General features: G+C 36.1%; 1 protein-coding gene across 5 annotated transcripts; it reads left to right on the top strand.

The window, feature by feature from the left end:
* The first annotated feature begins 584 nt into the window (after window positions 1-584).
* On the top strand, window positions 585-20,397 carry LOC149808317 (uncharacterized). Of its 5 annotated transcripts, none has more exons than XM_089975866.1 (4): window positions 585-927; window positions 14,532-14,625; window positions 16,482-16,559; window positions 17,355-20,397. In XM_089975866.1, the coding sequence occupies exon 4, from the start codon at window positions 17,383-17,385 to the stop codon at window positions 18,670-18,672; it is 1,290 nt and encodes a 429-aa protein (XP_089831992.1). In that variant the 5' UTR covers window positions 585-927; window positions 14,532-14,625; window positions 16,482-16,559; window positions 17,355-17,382; the 3' UTR covers window positions 18,673-20,397. The 5 variants fall into 5 exon arrangements, with proteins under 5 accessions (XP_089831992.1, XP_089831993.1, XP_089831996.1 ...); XM_089975867.1 differs by having other exon boundaries at window positions 16,482-16,569; XM_089975868.1 differs by lacking the exon at window positions 585-927 and adding an exon at window positions 13,242-13,431.
* The last annotated feature ends 2,248 nt before the right edge of the window (window positions 20,398-22,645 follow it).

Genomic DNA, 22,645 nt, shown 5'->3' with positions numbered 1-22,645 from the left:
ATTTAAATTAAATTAAGATTTCAAATTTTCATTGCAAACGAACACTCAAAGCACTTACCCTGATCCTCTATGCTCGTCCCCTTCTTCTTGTTATTTCTTCCTTTATTTCATCTCCTCCGGAGCTACGTCCTCCTCCTCTGATCGCTTCGCTCAGTATCCTCGACAGAAGCAAATGTCCACCAAAAGATAATTCGGTTCCGTATTCACGAAACTTCACTATCTAAATTTGCACTAATTTTTAAATATCACTCCTTTATAACATATATCATATTTGTAAACAGTCTCCTACAAGAAGATACGTTACTATATTTTTTCAATCGAGATAAATTTTAAATTCTAAAAAATGACACATGTAAATAGGTTTATTTAGTAATATTTACAGAAATTTATATTTGAGTGTGCATTCAAGTTAAAGGATGTACAAAATACAAAATTGAAACAATAAAATCGTTATTTTCGTTTCTAAATATTGAGGTGCAAACTAAAAGGATGTTTTAACTGTAAGCGACCTTGTTCATTCAAGCAAATATATTATAAAACGCCCACTCTATGAAACTACATTTTCATATTTACTCAAGCGCTAACTGTATATCTAAGCTTATAAACCGCAGGGACAGTGTAGTGTCTATTAGTTCTGTCAACAACAGCATAACTTCAGTGAATTTGTGCATATAAAGAATATATCTGGGTAATAACATGTGGAATTCTACATGTAAAGCATAGGGTTATCGGGGACTTCGGCTGATCCAGAGAAATAATTACAAGCGTACCTCGTACCGATTTGTAGCGAGTCAGTTGTACTACAGTGACGCGTCACAACGGCACAAGACACACTTTAAATCACCGACAAGAAAAACAACTACTTACCGAGTTAAACCCTAATTAAGGACAAAGCTGACTGTTATACTTCCCAGGGATAAAAGAAAAGTAAGTATAAAGTGAGAATGTAAAAACATTCAGGTTACACAAGTCTGTATCAGAATGAGTCAAACTCTGAAACGTATTGTATCGGGTTGTTCAGCGAGCTATAAAAAAATGAATGATGTTATTTACCCACTAGGCATTGCGCTGTCGGGCATATAGTTTTCGGACAAACAGATCTTAACAGGATTCATAATTGGTGTTTTCATCTTTATCCAAGTGAAACTTGTGTGTGTTGTCCATGACGGACTTTTAAATAATTGTCGTGAAACAATGTTATATTGGAAATTGGACTGACTGTTCCTGCCGCTTTGCATTGTTTATCTCTGCATATAATAATAATAATAATAATAATAATAATAATAATAATAATAATAATAGTAATAATAATAATAATAATAATTAATTTTAATTATAATTTTTTAAGCTATGCCCATTGTTAATAAAGTAAAACAGACTTAACCTTTTAAATTCGACCTTAAATTAAATTACCATAGCCCTCAGAAAAATCACGTGATTTTAACTGACAGTAAAAATGTTTTTCCTATGTAGAGAACAAGCTGCTTTGTCTAATTTATTTGATTTTATGTTACAGAAATAATAAAAAGACTCGAGGGCGTGGACTGATAAAAAAGACTACATGTTATTATATTTTCCGTTAACATTAGTTGAATTTTGTTGAAAAGATTTATTAATGTTTATGATTATTTAGTAGCATTATTATTAAGATGAAGAAAAAAATCAAATGTAAAATCTTTGAAAAAACAATAAAATCAGAAAATCAGAAAAATATATTATGAGTTCAAAATGAATCGTAAAATAACTTGGTGTGCACGAATGGTATAGTTCGTTAAATCAGAAGAATAGGTTTGTAAATCGTGTTATTTTTATTTAACACCACGTTATTTGGAAATAGATTTCATCATTCCATTTTCTTCTTTAAATCATTTTATTTAATATCACGTCATTTAGATCTGATTTCATCATTTCATTTATGGGTTTATTCATTTGATTTTTATGCTATGTAAATTCAATTAATAAAATTTCATTTGGAATTAAAATTCATCATTCCTTTTTGTTTTTTAAAAACATTTTTTTAAATACCAGATCAGATCATTTGGAATTTAAATCCATGATTTCAATTGTTGAGTTAAATCATTTCATTTTAGACTACATCATTTTTTTTATTACCACGAAATTTGGAAGCAGATGTCATCATTTTGTTTTGTTCATTAAATCATTTAATTTCATTATAAGTCATTTCATTTAATACCACGTCATTTTGGAATCTTAATTTATTATTTCATTTTTGGGGTTCAATCATTTCATTTCATACTATATCATTTCATATCCCACAACATCATTTGGAATCTGAATTCATCATTCCGTTTGTTGGGTTAAATCATTTCATTTCACACTACATCATTTCATTTAATACCACGTCATTTGGAATCTAAATTCATCATTCGGTTTTGTTTGTTAAATCATTTCATGTGGCACTACATACTTTGGAACCTGAATTTATCATTTCATTTGCTGGGTTAAATCACTTGATTTGCCCATACCCGCCGCAGCCTCTAAAACTATTTTCTATGAATGTCGCGGGCGGGTCTTTGTTGCGTTTGGATATATGTGCATACATAGTTGGAATTTTCTTTACTTCTGACTCATGTACCCACACATATATACTTCCATCCTTTCAATATTCACACTCCTGTCCCTGTTGGTAATTCTTTTCAAAGTGGGGCGTGGCCTGGATGACGTTTACCCGTTCGCTTGGGGCATGCTTGATACTATATAAAAGTTTCAAAAGTTTTGAAATTTTGGATTTTTTTAAAGACGCATTTGTTGTATGAAATATTGCAAGAAGCCTGTTTTCATGTTTTGCTGTTTTGGGTTTCTTGTGTGTTGTGACTAGGTGTATAATTTGTACCAGTAATCAACTCTGTATTATACAAGTCGAAACAAACAATGCATCTTTTACTGCCTAGTATTGGAGTGTAAGTTTTAAACATATTCCCGTCCTCCATAAAAGCATACGGTCATGTAGGACAGGTGCAGCAGGGATCGTTACAAACAACAATGAGCTCCGGAACATGCCTGACTGCACTGCCCGATGACGTGTTATGTCGTCAAGTAAAGAGTATTTTATTTCGAGTCGTATATCACCACATAAACATCTTTCTACTCACTACATAAACATCTCTCTACCCACAACAAAAACATCTCTCTACTCACCACATAAACATATATATACTCACCACATAAACGTCTCTCTACTAACCACATAAACATATCTCTACTCACCACATAAACATCTCTCTACTCACCACATAAGCATCTTTCTACTCACCACACGATAAAGGAAAGGACCAGCTGACTCTCATAATCTGTTCGAGCACTGCAGTAAAAATTTGATCACTCGACTTAATCAATATAGACTACTGACAATGCATTGTAATTGCCCTTTAGCAGTGATATTGGCCTGCAGTATATTTTTAAAGGTTTTCTTTATTGCATTTCCCCATGTGTATGATATATAGTCCGTATAATTCGCTTTGTATTATTGTATCTATTGATACTTGTTTCTAGTTATTTCTATGTCTGTGTGTGTGTTGCTTTTTCAATATTTGTAATCCTTGTACATTCTTTTTCAATATTTTTAAAGGCTTGGTATTCGTTTGCTATATTTTTGACTTCTTTTCAATACTTTCCCAATCTTCTCTCTAACTTCCTGCTATACTTTTATAATCCTTCGGCGTTTCTTTAATGTTCACGATCTGTTCCACCTCTTTCAATATTGAATTGTTAAATATCGATATTCCATGTTCCATAGGTTTAATTTTAATATTTAGCTGGACGTTTATTGCGTTGTAGTCTGATATGTCTGTTTCATCTATTCTACATTACCTTGTTGCTTTCATGCTTTATTCAGATAGGTAAAATTTATATAGTTTACGTCTTTGATTTGTCCTATATGTATTCAGCTTTATCTGCGTTTATTTTCCTTTATGCATCTATTTGTTTTTGTAAATGGCGTTTGTAACCGTTTCTGTCAGTAAAAGGTCCTTTTCTATGAGGCCCTCAGTTCCATCCATCTTCCTATTATCAAATTATGAAATCTACATTTCCTTTACTATCGTTATATGGTACATATATATTTATTAAGTGCTAGTCACTTATTTTAATGCGTGGTGATCTCTCATGAAAGATTTTTGTTTAAATAAATTATTGTTCTATTATTATTATTATTATCATTCGGCTAATGTGGGTATGTGAGAAAGCTCGCCAGTAGCATCTCGTGGGTTGGTGGTTGTTCCCGGGGTTTTCCCGGGTTTTTCCTCCACCATTAATACTGGCCGCCATGCATTGTCTATCGTGTGCTGAAATATGGCATTAAACCCCACAACAACAACAACAACATATTATTATTATTATTATTATTGTTGTTGTTGTTGTTGTAACGTCGCCTTATTAGTAAGAGTGGCAGTTCATTGAATTTGGCTGGCGTTATATAGGGGTTGACCTCCCTCGATTTCATGACCCGGTGTGAGTGGATAGATAGAATATCAAAAGAGAACTGAGCAAGACTATTGGGAAGAAATAATGCAATACGAACCCCCTTAGACAAAAAAAAAAATAAAAAAAAAAAAATAGCAAAATTTAATCAATAACAAATAATAGCGGCAACTCCAATTCAGTCTAAGTTATGTCAACAGATTTAAATAGCAGTGTCTTATTTGGATTTGTTTCATCATAATAACGAGTGGTGAAAAAAGCGCACTGTCCACGACTGATTGCATCACCTTCATCTCGTGACCCGAGTATCACGTCTTCCTGTTCTCTAGTCTTCCTATTCTGAACGAGCCATCTCTTCCTTTATTTCCTAGTCTTTTTATTCTGAACACGTCTTCTATTTACGGGCTTCCGTCTTCGGACTGTCCTGTCTCTTCCAGAAAGCTGTTTTTTTTTTTTTAAAGGAAAATATTACCCCATAACCTCTATATGTATCACTTCCTATACTTACATAACATTCCCTCACTTACGTTACTCAGAAGAATAATTAGTTATCCAAACACTGCATAAAGTCTGACCTAATTCAATAGATCATTACTCTCGCTTCACAGCGACCGACCATAAATGAACACGTGAGCGGTGTATATAACATTACCATATCTCTTTACCTACGCTACCACATGCTCAATTACTATCGCATAAAATTCACAAAATTCTAGATCACAGCAATCCCTAGCTTACAAGATTATTTAAATATTACAAATTAGAGATAAACATGCGATTATTGATAACTCACGACAATTAGCATGGTCCTAACAAACAAAGGAAATTATTTCATATAACCCTATGAATACCTACCCATATGAAAATTTGGATCGCGCATGCAATCCGTCAATTCTACCAATGAACTAATAACTGTAAAATTAAAGATATATTGTATAACAACTCTAGCATCAACAGATTTCCATGAAACTGAATAAACGATACATAACATGGATCCTAGTAATATCTATCACATTTGCCCAAAACAAACAATCAAAAATAGAAAATTACTTGGAAAATTAACATTGCGTACTGTAATGCTGTTCTCTTTCAAAAAAATTGCGTCCTAGTACTAAAACATGTCTTCTCTTAAAAGACAGACACCTGGTTCCCTTTTTCTTGTTTAACGAGGAAAGCACTATTCTATTTAGGCGTCATCGGAGCCAAACTTCTCCTCTCTCAGGAAATTTCAGACTAAAGAACTTTGACCAATGTCGTCATTTTAAATTCACATTACTTCCAAAGTGTACGCCTTAACTTACTCTGACCAATCGTACACAGCGGTTCCCACATTTTTCCCAAGATAATCGTTTCTTTCGTCAGATTTTGGATAGCCTAGAATCTCTAACCTAAGTTGCAATCAACTTTCCTTTGAAAAGGACTATTTGACATGGGTTCATATCAAACGGTTATGGTTGGTAGCTCAAATGTTTACTTTCTCAGGACAGCGATGCGATGCCCTGTTCAAATCTCAACGAGTCGTATATGTTGGCCTTTCAAGTTTAACACTGACGGGGGGCGGGGGTGGGGGTGGGCGAGAAGAAAGGTCGAAGTGACTCTTCACAAAGACTTTTCTGGCTTAAATGTGATAAAATTTTAATGCTCAATGTGTTCAATTTTAAGGTTCAATGCTATTCAAAATTCGACACTTTACAAATATTATTATTATTATTATTATTATTGCTACTCCAGCGTTATTTTGGTCACTTTTACTACTGCTGCATAATACTGTTACATCAGATTTGCCCTCTCTTCAAAGTGCAACTTTTTCCAGCGAGTGTGTCTCTTGGAAAAGTTCCACTTCACATTATGTTTATATTTCATGCAGTTTTGTTTTAGTTTTTCGGTATATATTCAGTTTATATTTACTGATATTATACTTATGTTTTGCCTTCCGTGTTAACTTGAAGACTGATACTTAAAGGTCACCGGCCATCCTGCAACATTTTCCTATTTATATCAGATTTTCATTACATGATTAAAAATAGTTATACTCGCACAAAATAAATAAAAAATTATCAAGGGTGAAGAAGAAATAATAATTTAATTACTCGAAATATAAGTATACAACGCTGTTACTTCCCCTTAGTTACGATTTCCCACCTACAGAGGACGCAACCGGAAATGACGTACATTTATCACTACAAGACGAAGTACATGCTTCTTGTTGTTGAAAAATAAAACACTATAAACTACGGATAGGGAATATTTTAGATGAAACTATGCGTGCAAGATGCACTAGATTGTGTCGCTTTCAAAACTGTTCTATGTTTCAATTTATTTCGAAAATTCCTGTTAATACAGGTAAAAAGAATAAATCCTGGCTTCCCTGTGTCGGCAGACTTTATAAAAAAAAAAAGATGAAAGAAATCGGCACACTTAAAGAATCCAAAGGAACCAAATTTGACTTCTTTTGTCGGCCAACTTCAGAAGAAAAAATCGGCACACTAAAAGATACCAAAGTGAATTTTCCGGGGTTGGTTTGCATTGTAATAAAATAACCTATGTATCTGATATCCTGTCGGTAAGTTCAAACAATGAGTTTATTGCTCCATGCCAGTTGTGTTTATCACCCGGGCTTCTATTTGTTTGCCATATGTAATCATAATTCATGTTTTGCAGGGCAAATATTATACACAGTAATAACTGGCTTTAATAATACTTTATCATTTGCACTCACATTGAATGTAATTTTAAAATAATGATTCTTTTTTGGTGGTTTGTTTGCGAGGTACGGACTTATAGTTAACCTGGATAGAATACAGTCTGGGTCAGTTTGCAATAAGTAACTTGTCATGCGTAAATGGCAGGTGCCTTCAAGCAATCGGGTGATACTTTCGTCTCATTTGCGATTTTGTTTTTTGACATAAGCGATACACACTACACTAAGGATGCATACGCAAGCCGGCACCCGCTACAAATACGGAGTTCGTGGACATATATTTTTAAAAAATAATTTTTGCATAATGAAAACAGAAGGAATATATGATAACAATGCAATATTGATTTCTTTCATTTTATTTTCAAACAAGTCTATGTTTATCAATTTATTTTGTACTGTGAGTGTGTATGTGTGTGGGAAGGGGGGGGGGGCACAAATTAAACACAAAATTGTTTCCTTTCTAATTTGTACGGAATAATGGAGGAAATATGATTGACAATATTGACAAGTAATGACAAGCTTTCAATTTACTCACGCAAACACAAAGACAACTTGAAAAATAAAAATAAAATTAACTGGTAAGAGCTTCATATTGCAGCAACTAAATACTGACAAAATGCTCAACATTATTCTTCCCCCTTCTCTCTCTCTCTCTCTCTCTCTCATGAATAATCTAGTATGTATTGTATGCAGCTGTGTAACAACGTGAAGCCTAGACTTAAGTATATTTGTTATAATATCTCTTGTACAATACCCTTTGCAAAATCTATACGCATTGTGTAGAATATTATCTGTTAGGTATTTTTGTTTTATAAATGATTATTGATAATTTGACAGGAAGACTTAAACTGAGAACGTGGTTGTGCAGATGCATATATTTGTTAGCATAAAAAATGTATATAAATATTTTAATTAGAACAAGCAAGATATGTCAGTTTGTGTTTCTCTCATAAATATGTACGTTACGAAGTATGATTATTTTCTTTCAAAGCATATCAAAATAGTTTGTTTAAATTTAGTTTTTTCCCCCCTAAAACCTATCTTACATTGAATCTACTCTTTTGTTGAAGAAAATTAACGTACAAACTATTGTTAAGTTTGGCCAAATTGTATTTCGAGATGGGCCGAATTGTCTTCGGGCCAAATTCACTATAATCCGGCATAAATGATACAACTTTCCCATCCCTCCCCTATTCGATCCCACATATTAAATACACTTTTTTCTGGTAAACATGGTTTTTCGGAAAAAGAAAGAATGCCTTTTCCCCATCATCACTATTTTGGTTACATCCATATGCAACACAGTGCACCATATTTGCAGTACAAAAGCACAATCGTATGCTATATCACATAGACATTTACGTGGGGAAATTAAGCACTTGAACGGCTGGGTTGAATAGAAGGGATAAATGTACGTCATATCCGGTTTTGGCACGCGGAAACTACCAATTGTTTACGGAGATTGCCGAATCATTTTTTCATTTTATAAAGCAGTTTTAAGTCTAATTAAACATTTTTATGGTGTGCTTACATAACCAATGCGTTTTGTTTATAACTATAATAATATCACACGTTTGTACAATATAGGTGGCAGGTGACCTTTAAGTGAGTGTATGCGTGTTTTATTGTTTGTATTTACATTATGTCTGGTATTATTATTATTAATATTAGTTGTATTTGTGTATATTAAATATTGTTAGTTTTAATTTGTTCTTGTTCTTGCTGTCTGTCTGTTTTGGATATGTAATTATCAATGGTTATTTTTATTGGCCTGTGTTCTGGCTTAGTAGTTTTCCTCGAGGTTATTGCTTCAGTGTGTTATTTTTGCTAATCAACCAACTTTCTTATTTCGGCTGGTGTCGGCCATTCTGCTAACACTATCGCATTGTACCATGTTTGTTTTTTTTTTTTTTTTGTTTGTTTTTTAGGCTGGGTTGGGTAAGAGGATCACCAGAGGTGTGTTCTCCTCTCCAGGTGTCAAGTTTCCATCATTTGACGACTTCCGTCTCTGTTGAGGAAAGAATTATGTGGTTTTGCTTTCCCATGTCTTCATGGACTGCTTCGTTTTCCATTGGGGGTTGGGGGTTGGGTGGGGGTGGGGTCTCTGTGGAATTTGCTACATCTTTCAAAACTAACGCCTCCAGTGTGCAGTATAGTTTTGATTTTGTACTATCTTTAGGGCTATGTTTTTGTTGTTTCGTTTTGAGCCTGTTTTGTATTTTTTTTTATTATCCTTGTTTGTTTCCCCCTTTTTTAATTGTGTCCTGTAATTTGATTGTAAGTAGAAATCATCCCACTCCAGTGTTGTAGACTGGGGAAAAGTTTCCATTTCCGGATGTGTTGGTATATGGTCTGGAATATCCTGTTTTGTTTGATTACGTTTCATTAGCTCCTGCCAAGTTACCTGTGAAAGGTGTTTCTTGTTCTAGTTCATAAACTGGAATGCTGGCCGCACCTGCATTTGTTTGTGTCTCACTGGCTTCTGCTTGTTTGTAGTATGGGTCCTGACAATCTTTTGGCACATGCCCAGTGTGGCAACATTTGGTATATGGTCAGTGATGAATGTCCCAGCTGTTAAGCATAAAACATGTTATACAAAAAGAAAGATCCTATTTCCTTTTTGCATCATCTAAATTTAAGGTGAGTGTTAATGTCACTCCTGTCTATATCTTGGGATGTCCCTTATAAGTGACGTTATGTTTCCATCCTTTTCTTGTTTTTAGCTCTTTTAAGGGTACTTACAGCGGGGGGCCCGTGATATGAAATTCAGCCGTCTTGCTTTCAGTGACTCTTTCTATTGGATGTGCTTTTTCCACTTGTAATTTTTTCCCATGATCTCTACCAGTATCTTGCGCAGAAGAGGCACACACCTCTTTGCGTCAGATATTTTACTCTACCACCCCTTCTGTAATGCATGTATATCCTTTATGGCTACCCGCGCGAGGTTAAGGCGAGATATATGTCCGCCGGTCGGAGTGGGTACGTGGGTGGGGGATATACTATTGCCTGCTCTTTTCAATTACTTTCGACTTTCCATTTTTCAGTGTGCTACTAGCACGTGTCTTCTCCTCTAATAACTACTTCAGTATTAAAATAGACACTTAGTTTTCTCACTTCCATTTTATATAGCAATATGTATTAAAAATGGTCGCAACAATTATACAACTAAACTAGAAAATGCTGTGAAAAATAATTGAAATAATTTGTGAGAAAAAAACAGACGAGTTTTAATAGTACTAGCCTTTTTATCACCAAGACAGGGAAGTCTGAGGTAAAAGGACAGAAAAAGAGGCTGCGTCATATGGATCTTGATGTAAAACATTTTGTTTTTATATGTACACGACATTTGATTTTCCTGCACGAGCTGTGTACGGTCCGTAGCTTGCATTACAGGCATTGTTTTGCTGGCAGACTGGTTTGATTCGATTGCATTATACAGATGCAATTTTCAGCTTACTGTAAAATTCTCACAACGTATGGATGAAAATTAATGTCATATAATAACTTAAATTTATACAAGCGTACTGCATTTGTTATTGCGCAACATATTTACACTACTTGCTTTGCGGTGTTTTCTGATTACGGAATAAAAAAATTTATTCACTGATAGCTCGAGGTAGGTAGGTGATGTTTGGAACCTATCAGTTATGAGTATTTATCCCATATTTGGAAGTTCTAAAGGGATCGGCTATGTAGTTTCTTTTATAGCTGACATTTTTTTTTAGTTAAAATTACTCAAAGGTAAACTTTGGTTACATATGATGCTATTATCTGGATAAGGCAGTTTTTATTGTTGCCTCTGGTAGCAAATATGTGGTATGGTGTAATTGACGTAAGGTGGTATCCATTGGTTGAAAGTTTGAAAAGGATCGTACAAATAATGTTGAGTTTTTAAGTTCAACCGTAGCTGTGGTTGGTAGTGTACACCATTCACCTAATATAAACAATATAAATACCAGCTTTCTCCATATAAGACATATTTTACTGCATTGTATTGGACATACATGGTATCATATAGGTTATTGGTGTGTGTCTTTATCAGTATAATAGCAACACCTGGCTTGGTTGGACAGAGCCGGTTGTACAAATATTTTGCCTTGCCCGCGTTTTGTTGGTCAGGAAGTTAGGAACCCATCCTAACGGTTATTGATGTACGTGTTTTTCAGTCAACACCTGTTTTGATTGGGCAGAGCCCGCTGTATGATACTTTACCTTATCGATTTTTTGTTCAGTTCAGGAAGCTATTCGTAAAGTGGACAGCCTCCTGGCACAACTCGTGGTGTTGTCCACAGTAACTCATTGTTTGACTACTACCATCCTACCATGGTCTCAGGTTCTTCTATCATTTACCAGAAAGATTATTTATAACAACAACAGCTTAACGGCACATCAATCGTTAGGGTCAGGCGGCCAACAATTTTCCTATATATTACATACATATAGTTCTTTCCAAGCTAGATTTTGAACACTATAGAATTGCAAGGGGTCAAAGTGCTATTATAGTCCATAGCACACACCAAGACTGGACAGTGCTTATCTTCATATTTAACAGGTGATCAACCTATACCGTGGTCAGTGGTTCTGTTTTTGGGTCAATAAAAGTATAGCCAATTAAACCCCTAACATTTTAATAGGAACTATCAAGATGGACAGTGGTCTATAAGTATTTTGTCAGACAGTCATCTCGTAGCAAATATGAGCTAAACTCCTACGTTTGCCCCCTTACATTATTCCAGCTTTAGCGAGGAAATCTAAATGATTTTAGTGGCAATTTAAGACATTTTACAGCTGTGAGTAATTATATAGAGTAAGGTCAGAAGCGCTCTCAGAATTATCTTATTTTATTTTTTGTGCGGTGGGGGCTGGGGCAAACATATTGTGGTCAGCTATTAAGTTTTACAATGTAGGCCAAACCATGTTTAGATGTGAAATCCTGGAGGTGGGATGAGGCACGTCCGACAATGTGTAAGGTGCAATTTAATGATCATTTGCTTTCAAAATCCAATTTTTTTTTTTGCTCCTTAGCTGGATACATTTTTCAAAGCAGTTAAAACGTATTTCTAATACAAGATAACTTCTACCGAAAATATTGAAAATTAAATTTTAATCACATTTTAAACACAAATTTAAATTTTAAAATTAATCAAATTTAGAACATGAAAATGCTAACGTTTTGACTGTAAGATTGGCCAGTAAATGATATTTAAGATAGCGGTAGTTGAAACCTGTACACCTTTTAGCATTAGATTCAGTGAATTTCGAGACAAAACGTCCTTTACTTGTTTGAACATTACAGATAAAAACTGGCAAGTGCTAGATATCAGTTTTTTTATGACAGATACCTGTCTGATTGTTAGGAAGGATAATAGTACCCTAAATCATTCATTGTAATGGGACCAGCACCACGACGTTCCAGTATTACTCAGCTTGGACCTATCTATAGCTTATTTAAACGCACGTAATTTTATACACGGCAACCAGGGTGATCCCTGTGAATAGTGGGCCTTGGATACGTGTGTCTATTGCCCCCTCCCCCATAATCAGGCCCTGGTTTCCAGACATTCATTAGCCAGAATATCTTGACCGTCTAAAGGTCAGTGTCTAATGAGGAACATCAGCTATATATTATATTAAGACATCTAAGATCGTGGGGAATGGGGAGGTTTAATTCATTTGTACAACATTTAGTACATACAGTATACAAGGAGGTTGTGTGGCAAAAATAAATTAAAAGATATTACGAAAATGACAACATAATATTGAATTACCATTTTTGGATGTTGTAAAAGCATAAATCATAATCAGTGTGTGTGTTTGTGCATGTGTGTGAGAGAGAGAGAGAGATGTATACATTTTTAATTAAACGAAAACGAGGCTTGCAGAGTTTCCTTTTATGAAAAATGTATTCAAACTAGTGGTATATTAAAGTAGCAGCGTACTTACTATACATATACGTTGTTTATATCACATACAAATAAACATACTTGCCTTTGAACGGAGTTAAGATTGTCTAGATTGACTACAGGTAAAATGTACATCCGTGATTTCTGTGGCTATTTCACAATCACCTTTGCAAATGGATAAGTTGCTTGTTTTCATTTTTGAGTTTATATTTTCATTCATTTTGATTAAATAAATATAAGATACACTTATGATTCAAACATAAAATATGGTTTTAATGAAGAAAATAGAGCATTACCGACACATGGTTAGCTTCTTGAGCACTGAACGCTCAGCCATTGATGTATCGGTGAATGTTGGGAATGAGCGAAATGACGAACCATTACAAGGTAATTCTAACATTTTAAATTATTTACGGTTGATCTAAGTCTTTAATCTACTTTAATTAACATTACTACCGCCCATGAGATTGTTTGTATCTTAAATTACCATCTAAACATTTTTTGGGAGTTAAGAGATAATTTTTTTGTTAATCAATCCTATGTTTCTCAGTGGGTCGATTAGTCTGTTGCCTTACCAACCAACACAGTGAAAGAAAGGGGGAGGGGCACGACCTTCTGACATTTTCGTATTTGAAAATAATCGGTTTTTACAACCTTTTCTTAGTTTCATAAAAAGTACCACATCCCCCTTCCCCCAAGCATTCAAAAAATGACATTGTGAATGCCTCGTAACCAAGAAATACACCTTATAGTATCAACAGGCTATTGCAATTTTGTATCATCGATATTATGCACAATGTAGATAACTCCCAGCGAAAGTGTTAACATACCGTTACAACGACTCATGTTCTTGTTGGTTACTTCGTGTACTCTCACTCCAGATTTCTTCGTGTTTTTCCTCTTATGAGAGAGAGAGAGAGAGAGAGAGAGAGAGATTGTTATGAATTTGTGTATCATTTAAAATTCATTTAGAAAACGGGGGTTGTTAATATTTTTATCGTTATTTTCTTACGTCGCTAATGATTAATCCGCGGAAATTGGTATACAGCTGAAACAATGTTTATATATGCGTCATGGGTGGATAAAAAATTGAGATAACAATACTGTTGGTATATCAAATTGCATTATACCGACACTTTAAAAGCCAAGTTATTATGTATAGTATGTAAGCTGTATCAATGATATACCACAAGATGGATACATTTTTCATTAAAAGGAAACGAGGCTTGCCTAGGTTCCTTTTAATGAAAAATGTATGCAGTGAGTGATATATCATTGATACAGCGTACATACTATAAATATATTTTATTTATATCACATACAAGTTTTCACTTTGTATTGGAGATAAAACTGGCGGTCTTAAACAGTGCACTGAAGGGGAGTGAACTCTTCACAACCCCTCGCATATATGTACGCTCGAAAAAGAATGCTGATAGTTAACATTCAAAACTGTTTTAATAATTTGCATGCAAACATTGAATTTGCAGCGTTTGTTGTCACGAACAGTAGAAAGGCGGCCTTTGCATCTGTATTACCACTACGATTCGAGCCAGAAACATCAAAATAATTAAGGAACAAGAGGTAATTAAACAATTTAACCTAACTGCAGTTCATTGATATCGTTTCTGTCCATATTTCTCTATTCCTACTGACTGTCAGTGTCACTTTCAATAATCCTCCTATGTTTACGCTGTGTGGGCTCTATTTGAGAAGTTGCCTGTTGCAAGAAGTTGACAGTTATGGATCTCGTTAATGTTTTGCTCGAGATTCATAACAAACATATTTTGTACGGTGATTTTGATCCGTAGAATGGGTTGCTGATAATACGATTCTGTTGAATATTACACGTCAGGGAACTTGATACTAAAGTCTGTTGCTGTGTAGTTTGAAATTTCTTTGTTTGGGAGTTCGGGTTGACGGCATCATTACTTGGGGTGGCCGGTGTTGCTCAGGTAATTGGAGTACGTCTGTTGTTGTTTGTTGCTAATGTTTGAGCTGCTGTTTATAGACTGTACATTTTTGTGGCCTGAAATTTGCATGATATCAAATGGGCGATTTCTTTGTCTCTTAACTTTAGAATTAGGTACTTTCTGCTGCAAGTGTTTGTTAAATTCTTTCTTTCTGTAATATTTGCTTTTTCTTTCATTTTTTTTCTTTCTTCATGATGCATCCAAGTTTGTTATTTCCAACAACTGCTTTCCTAAACCATTTTGGGTTTGACGCTGAGATTGTCATAGTGTTGGGCGCAAAATAGAAAGGATCTTCAGGTTGACAAAAGTCTGAGCTCTGCGTACCGTTTGTAGATATCAAGTGGATCTCTCTCTTCGTTGTTCTTGTTTTCGAACATCTTAGGATTAATATCCCTGATGTCCTTGCCATTGTCTCCTGTTCTTGTTTTTGTCTGCCTTTCATTGAGTTACAGATACTCCAGGCCATTCACATCTTTCTTTAGTGTAACATCGCCCTATTTCAGACTCTAATGTTCAGTCATTCCCCTCAAACCAAAATGCACCGAGTTGTCAAACCACAGTGTGTTAACAATGGCTTCAGGTGTTGCCATCCCGATTAGTTTTTTGCTATACAAGGCATATATTTCTTCGTCTATGATTGAATGACTCCAATTGGGTTTATTTCCTTTTCCTTTAGATTTTATATTGTTTTGCTTAGCCCGAAGAGCTTCCCTTGTTAATGCAAAATTTGTGCCACATCCTCTCATGATTGTACTTGCATATGTATTGATTTTAAGGTGGCGATCAATGGAGCTGATGATGCTTCTTAAGCTGTTCGGTTCAAACTCAGATTCATCATTTCTCCTAACACTGAGTATAAAACCAGCCAGGTGTTGATCCAGATTGGGTGTATTTCGTATCAATTTCTGAATTCATTTTTTGACTGCAAGGATGCTGTCACTAGTCTTACTTCAAAAAGTGTCTTATTAAAAGTGTTTGCATTCTGCTTACTTTCCTTAAATTTCAGTGTATCATCAGGCACATGGTGTACAAAATCTGTCTTCCCTAACAAGTTCACATTTGGATTTGGACAGAATAATCATTTTCATTTACAAATGTCTCAGCCTTGTCTCTATCAAACTCTTCAGTTAACTCAGTTTAGGGGGCCCCGAGTGGCCGAGTGGTCTAAAGCGCTCTTCGTTACGGATCACTGCCATCTCACCTCTGTCTGCGGCGGTTCGAGTCTAAGATTCAGCCAATGTGGGCATGTGAGAAAGCTTGCCAGTAGCTTCTCGTGGGTCGGTGGTTCTTTCCGGGGTTTTCCGGGTTCTTCCTCCACTATTAATACTGGCCGCCATGTATAGCCTATCGTGCTGAAAAATGGCGTTAAACCCCACAACAACAACAACAACAACTCAGTTTAGTGGATTAAATGTTGCTTCATGATCGTGCTCATTATCTGATGTCCTTGTTTTCTTTTTCCCACAGAGTTGCAGTGTTTGATTTTTGCAAGAGGGATAAACGGCAAACAGCAGTGTTGACAGAGACGGCAGCAGACGACACAGGGTGAAGCTCAGTAATATTTATTATCTGGATTGATTATGGTTGTGTTTTTTTTTAATTATAAAAATGTTAGTTTCTATAAAAATATTTCACATGAAAATCATTTTCTTGTTATTTTCTCCTTTCTAAATGTAATATTTCAAGAAATTCATATCCATGTTTAGAGAGTATAAAAGCTATCAAAACATGATCCTTATGCATATTCATACGCCATGGGCAAATCAAAATCCAGTGGAAATTTAAATTTCACGGTACCTTTTTCGACACAGGGCATGGAAATTTCCTAGGCCAAAGGCAGGGAAAAGTTCAAAAAAACAAAGAAAACATGAACGTGGTCCAAAACACATATAAAGGGTTCATGGAATAATGATGCCTCACACCAGTACATGATGTGAGCCATATATAGCACATATCCTATTCATACAAATCAAAGGAACAGCAATAATAGAAAAACAAAAAGGCGAAATGAAAATTTCAAAACTGCTCTATATTCACTCCTCCAAATAAATAGTATTATCATTGCACACCCGGAAATGAAGCACTGGAAATGTGCACTTAAAATTTGTAGCTTGGTCGTTGGGGGGTGGGGGGGATATGCAGGAGACGCATAACTCAGTTATTAATGGCACAGTACTAAAAGTACAGCAAATAAAGAATTCGCCCAGCAGCGTGGTGACAAGTTTTGTCTGATTCTTACATTGCATGGTTGTTCAATATAATCGGATTGTATAATTAATTTCAGAATTTAGCTTGATTCCATTTATGCAAGAAGAAAAAAAAATATGTTTTTTATTCCAGGTTTCTTCAGCACTGATCTGTACGACTTATGACGAAGTACATGATGGTCACGCAACTAAAGATCTTCACAAAATGGAAGCTTACAATATGCATCATCCTTGTCGGTATCGGATTTGTTTTGTTCGAGTATCGTGACCATGTAAACAAGCATGTCCATTCAGCAAATTTCTCTATTAATTACTGGAATATCCCTTTACCTGGAATACAAAATTGGTTTAGTAATCAGAACACGCCGGAAAATCTTAATTTTCATGACTTAGAATTATATCTTAGAATGTATAACCAAGAGTTCAGAAAGTATCAGAATGTTTTGGTTCCAAGCATGCGATATTTTTGGCCAGAAAATGTATCCATGGTAGTAGTTCTAGATGCAGAGAATGCCGAAGATAAAAAACTTGGTGAAACACTTCCGAATATATACCCTTACCCTAGAGTGGAATATCAAGACCCTATCGATCCAAGCATATACCACGGAAAAGGGCACGAGAGGATGCAAAGGGACTTCTTCTATCCTGAGACGAAGGTAAAGAAAAAGTATGTCGGTTTTCTGGACACTGACACTGTATTTGTAACGAGAGTAACCCCAGATCTTTTATTTGAAGATGGAAAGCCCGTCATAATTGCAAACTATGGAGAATGTGGGACCCCTTGGTGGAACGGAGCTGCAAAAACCACGGCCGAAATCTATAAAGCAAAAGAAATCATGAGATGCATGTCTTTCTTTCCAGTCATCATAAAGGTGGAACACGTTGTTGAGGTCAGAAAATATCTGGAAAAACTCCATGGTAAACCTTTCGATGAAGTATTCAAGCAGTTTTCTGTGACTGCAATAGCTCAATTTAATATAATGTGTCAGTATTTATGGAACTTCCACAGAGACGAATACAAGTTTTATTTTCACGTTAGGTCTTCCATACCGGGAAAATGGAAAGGGGAAGGTAGTATTCCAGAGAAAGAAACTTTTGAGTTCTATCAAACTAACGTTACTGATGCACAAAAGGTACCAAAGGTGAGGACATCCATCCATTATCGTTACCACGATAATTGGGAAGATTTTAACACCTACAAGTATGTTGCTAAAAAGGGCATTTGCTATTCTGGTGGTTTTGACATATGCCCCGAACAATGCAAGCAATTCAACCGGACTGCATTACAGAAGGAGTTATTCTATTTTGAATCTAATGATTGGTCATGGGATCCAAGATGTATGGATGAGCAGATAAAACATTATGCTAAGGTAGAAGAACTTAGGGACAGTGAAGCAGAAAAAGCTATAAAAGAGGGATGTGCTGAGATAGACAAACTATCTTTCAAATAACATGTTTTGTGTTTCTAATTTAAAAGCCATGCCAGACATCCACTATGTATGAAAAAAAGTTATTTTATATACATATGACTATTTAATACTGTGTTTGGATTTACTTTCCTGTGACATTATAATATGGACTGTGACCAAAGGTACTTAGGTATGTGAATGTGTCTGGACTGACACCGTTCTTCCTGAAAAAGACAAAACACTTGCCGGCCCCGAGTGGCCGAGTGGTTTAAAGCGCTCTTCGTTACGGATCACTGCCATCTCACCTGTCTGCGTGGGTTCGAGTCTCGGATTCGGCTAATGTGGGTACGTGAAAAAGCTTGCCAGTAGCTTCTCGTGGGTCGGTGGTTCTTTCTGGGGTTTGCTCGGGTTCTTCCTCCACCATTAATACTGAACGCCATGCATAGCCTATCGTGTGCTGAAAAATGGCGTTAAATTCCATAACAACAACAACAACAACAACAAAACACTTGCGCTTCAAGTTTGTCTCGTGATCAGAATATATAGACTTCTTGTCGTTTATGTCGCATACGAATCAAATCACCTAATCTTGAACATTATTATTCACCGTATTTCGTGAAAATTTCAGCATTCATTAACACAAAATGAGCACGTGCAAGCCAAGATAAATTATGTATGTGCTACGCGGATGAGTATGGCGTGTTATCTCAGCCTAGGCTATAGTCAAATATCTGATGTATTTGCCACTTCGTAACACGCATTAGACATAACTTTGAATAAAGTTGTATAACATAGGTATACATGTAGGGGACACATTAAATACACGATTCTTCATTAAAGTTTATCCTCCTACCCCTCCTTGAAAGAAACTTCAGCGGTAAATAAACATGATGCTACATGAGCCACATTATAATATCTACCTTTTATGTCAGGCGGAAGAACTTTATCTTACAAGTCGCCAAGTTAGATATGCAAAATGAAATCAAAGAAAAGATTTTCGAATTCATCCCGACTAGTATTGGAACCATGCCTTGATATGTATTATGTTGATGCGGCTGAGGTATAATTAGCGGTCATAAAAAGAGATTGAACTTGTTGAATACCCATATTTGCAGTACAATTTGTGTCATGGTTTAGAAACTGATCCAGAAGGGCAAATAAATAGTAAATTTTAAATTATAAAGACCCCAAGCAAAACGCTTGTTCTATCACAGGTATGTTAGTCAAATATTTGATGAATGGGAGACAAATCTCGTCAATAAAAGCCTTTATCCCAATATATGAATTAGCACTAAACAGTTTATATCGATTAGGTATGACATCAATTTATAATACTAGGGGTACAGATAAGTTATTCTATATTATCTCCATTACTATCGGCAACGGTTACAGAATTTGAGTTCTTCTGTTGTAGGCTTGTTGAAACATCAGTTTCTGTACAAAAAATACAGATGGGTGGCATATGTGGTTGGATCGTCTTACTCGAATGCGAGTCATACCAAATACTTACAAAAATGGTTTCTGGTCCATATTGTTTAATATTTCTGAATTCATAAGACTTGGTGAACCAATGTCACTACAGTCAGATTGCATTCCATCCACTCCTATATTGATTGTGTGATTCACAATGCTATCTCTATCAACATACTCCTTTAACATACGTATATGGCACAGCTGTTTCTGTTTACTTATCGTAGGAGTGTTAACGATATAATTTAAGTAATTTACTTTCTTTTCACATGTATAAGTACCATACTACTTAAGCAGCAGAGGGGGCGAATCCGACATTTTGTCCAATCGTCATTTTGCTTAATTATTACTTTCTGCACTCAACGATCTAGTGTAGTCAGCACTGGTAAAAAAAAACGACGTCGGTCCATCCTACACGATGGTGACGTCATTTGGTTTAATTAACACCTTCTGCGCGTCGATCCCCAGCGTCGTCAGCGTCCGGTAAGCACATCGACGACCGCGTCGATGTCATTGCCCCCTCTGCTGCTAAGTGGTTATTTACAATGAAAATTATTTACAACTAACCGAATATTTGGTCAAGTCCGATACGATATCGTGTCCGAGGATCATGTAAATTTATCGTTACGAATCCATGTGGGGTCGACTGAGCATGACTAAAAATGTTTCGAAAAACATTAAAGTCCATGTCACCGCCGCACCATGTCTGCCAAATATTTCGTAGCGTGTGTGTATCAACGCCGTTGAATACAGCAAGAATATTACAGTTGTCTCTGATTACTTTTGGAATCTGAGTGTATCGTTGAGTGACATATATCACGTCGGTGTTTTTATGCCTGCCTCTGGAAAATATCCTAGCTGGGTTTTTTTGATTGTCTAACATAACATCATCGTACACGACTAGATTGTTAAGGTCGCCATTAATATCATCAATGCCTGGTGCATCATTGATATCTGTAATAAACTCAATAACATTTTTTTTAGCGATCGCTGATGCATTCTCGTTGAAATCTTTCAACACCTCGTAGCATCGTTGATCATCCACGCTAGGAGCAACCAAATACAACTTATCCCACTTCATCCATCTCATTATTAAATTGAGTAACAATTGCGTCTTGCCGGATCCAGATGGTCCGATGATAATCATCCGGATCGAGTTTGGTAACGCTGCAACATGCTTAACTCGTTCTCTTGTTTTAGTCGCCGAAAAATCAATTATATTCATGTCTCTATACATAAATTATGGATCTATATTGTGTAAAGTGTAGAGTGCGTACTGGCACAAATGATATGACAACCGTTACAACAAGAAATAACAGATCGGCCCTTACTGGCAAGTGTGCACAATGCGGTACAAAGAAATTTAGATTTATTTCTGCTAGACCCGGGGATGTTTTAAAAAAAAGCGAGGAGGTGACATCGCAGCCAAATTGGCAAAACTCCCCGGAACCCCGTGGGCAAAGTATCCAGGAGAAAAACACCTCCCAGGATATAGCTACTGTGGCCCCGGAACGCGATTAGATATTAGACTCGATGATCAAAATCAGCCGCGACCCGGTGAGTATCCAATAAACGCTATCGACGAAGCATGTCGGATACATGATATAGCTTATCGTAGCGGTGATCTGCAACAGCGTCATATCGCGGATGTAAAATTAATTCACGCGTTAAATGCCATTCCTGATAAATCCCTCAAAGAAAAGTTGGCTTCATGGTTGGTAAAATCGGCTATGAAAGGTAAATTAATGATTGGAAGCGGAGCTTCTCGCGCTGGTAATTGAAAACGCTAGCGTTTATAATAACAACATGGAATCCATCTATTATTCTCCGAGAGGATACTGGAAAGGAAAGGCCGCAATTGATAAACTCGCAAGCGCTGCAAAGGTAACAAAGACCACTGCGGCTAATTGGTTATCCAAACAGGCTATATGGCAAATCTATCTACCGCCACCTAAACAAATCAACTTCTCGCGCTTTGATGTTACCGTACCCAATGAAGTTCATCAAGCTGACATATTATTTCTGCCGCATGACAACGGTTACAAATACGCGCTAACTGTAGTTGATGTTGCGAGCCGATACAAACAAGCGGAGCCCTTGAAAACAAAGTCAGCAACTGAAGTAGCCGGTGCGTTTGAGCGGATTTATCGAAGAGGTCCTCTGCGCTGGCCAAATCTATTACAAGTTGATCCTGGCAATGAATTTCGCGGTGCTGTTTTATCAGCGTTGAAACATCATAACGTCGCGGTACGACGAGGTCATACTGCGCTACATCGTGATCAGGCAATTGTTGAACGATTCAATCGGACTCTTGCTGAACGGTTATTTGGGTATCAATACGCGAAGGAATTCATCCAGGAAAAACGATCTCGTGAATGGGTTAAAAGGTTGCCAGGCGTAATTGCAGCGTTAAATAACGAGATTACCCGAGCAATCAACATGAAGCCCAGCGACGCGATTAAATACGAGTACATACCCGGAAGATCAAAAATAGATAGCGTTTCCAAGCCGATTCTCGGCGATGTCACTGTTAGATATCTATATG

This window comes from Sinohyriopsis cumingii, chromosome 1 (assembly GCF_028554795.1).
Source record: "Sinohyriopsis cumingii isolate HCF-2022 chromosome 1, ASM2855479v2, whole genome shotgun sequence".
In the NCBI taxonomy this organism is placed as follows: domain Eukaryota; kingdom Metazoa; phylum Mollusca; class Bivalvia; order Unionida; family Unionidae; genus Sinohyriopsis; species Sinohyriopsis cumingii.
This window is presented reverse-complemented; position numbering and strand designations above follow the sequence as displayed.

Excerpts from the sequence above, each read along its gene's own strand:
- LOC149808317 (XM_089975869.1), top strand. The coding sequence starts at position 17,383 with ATGACGAAGTACATGATGGTCACGCAACTAAAGATCTTCACAAAATGG.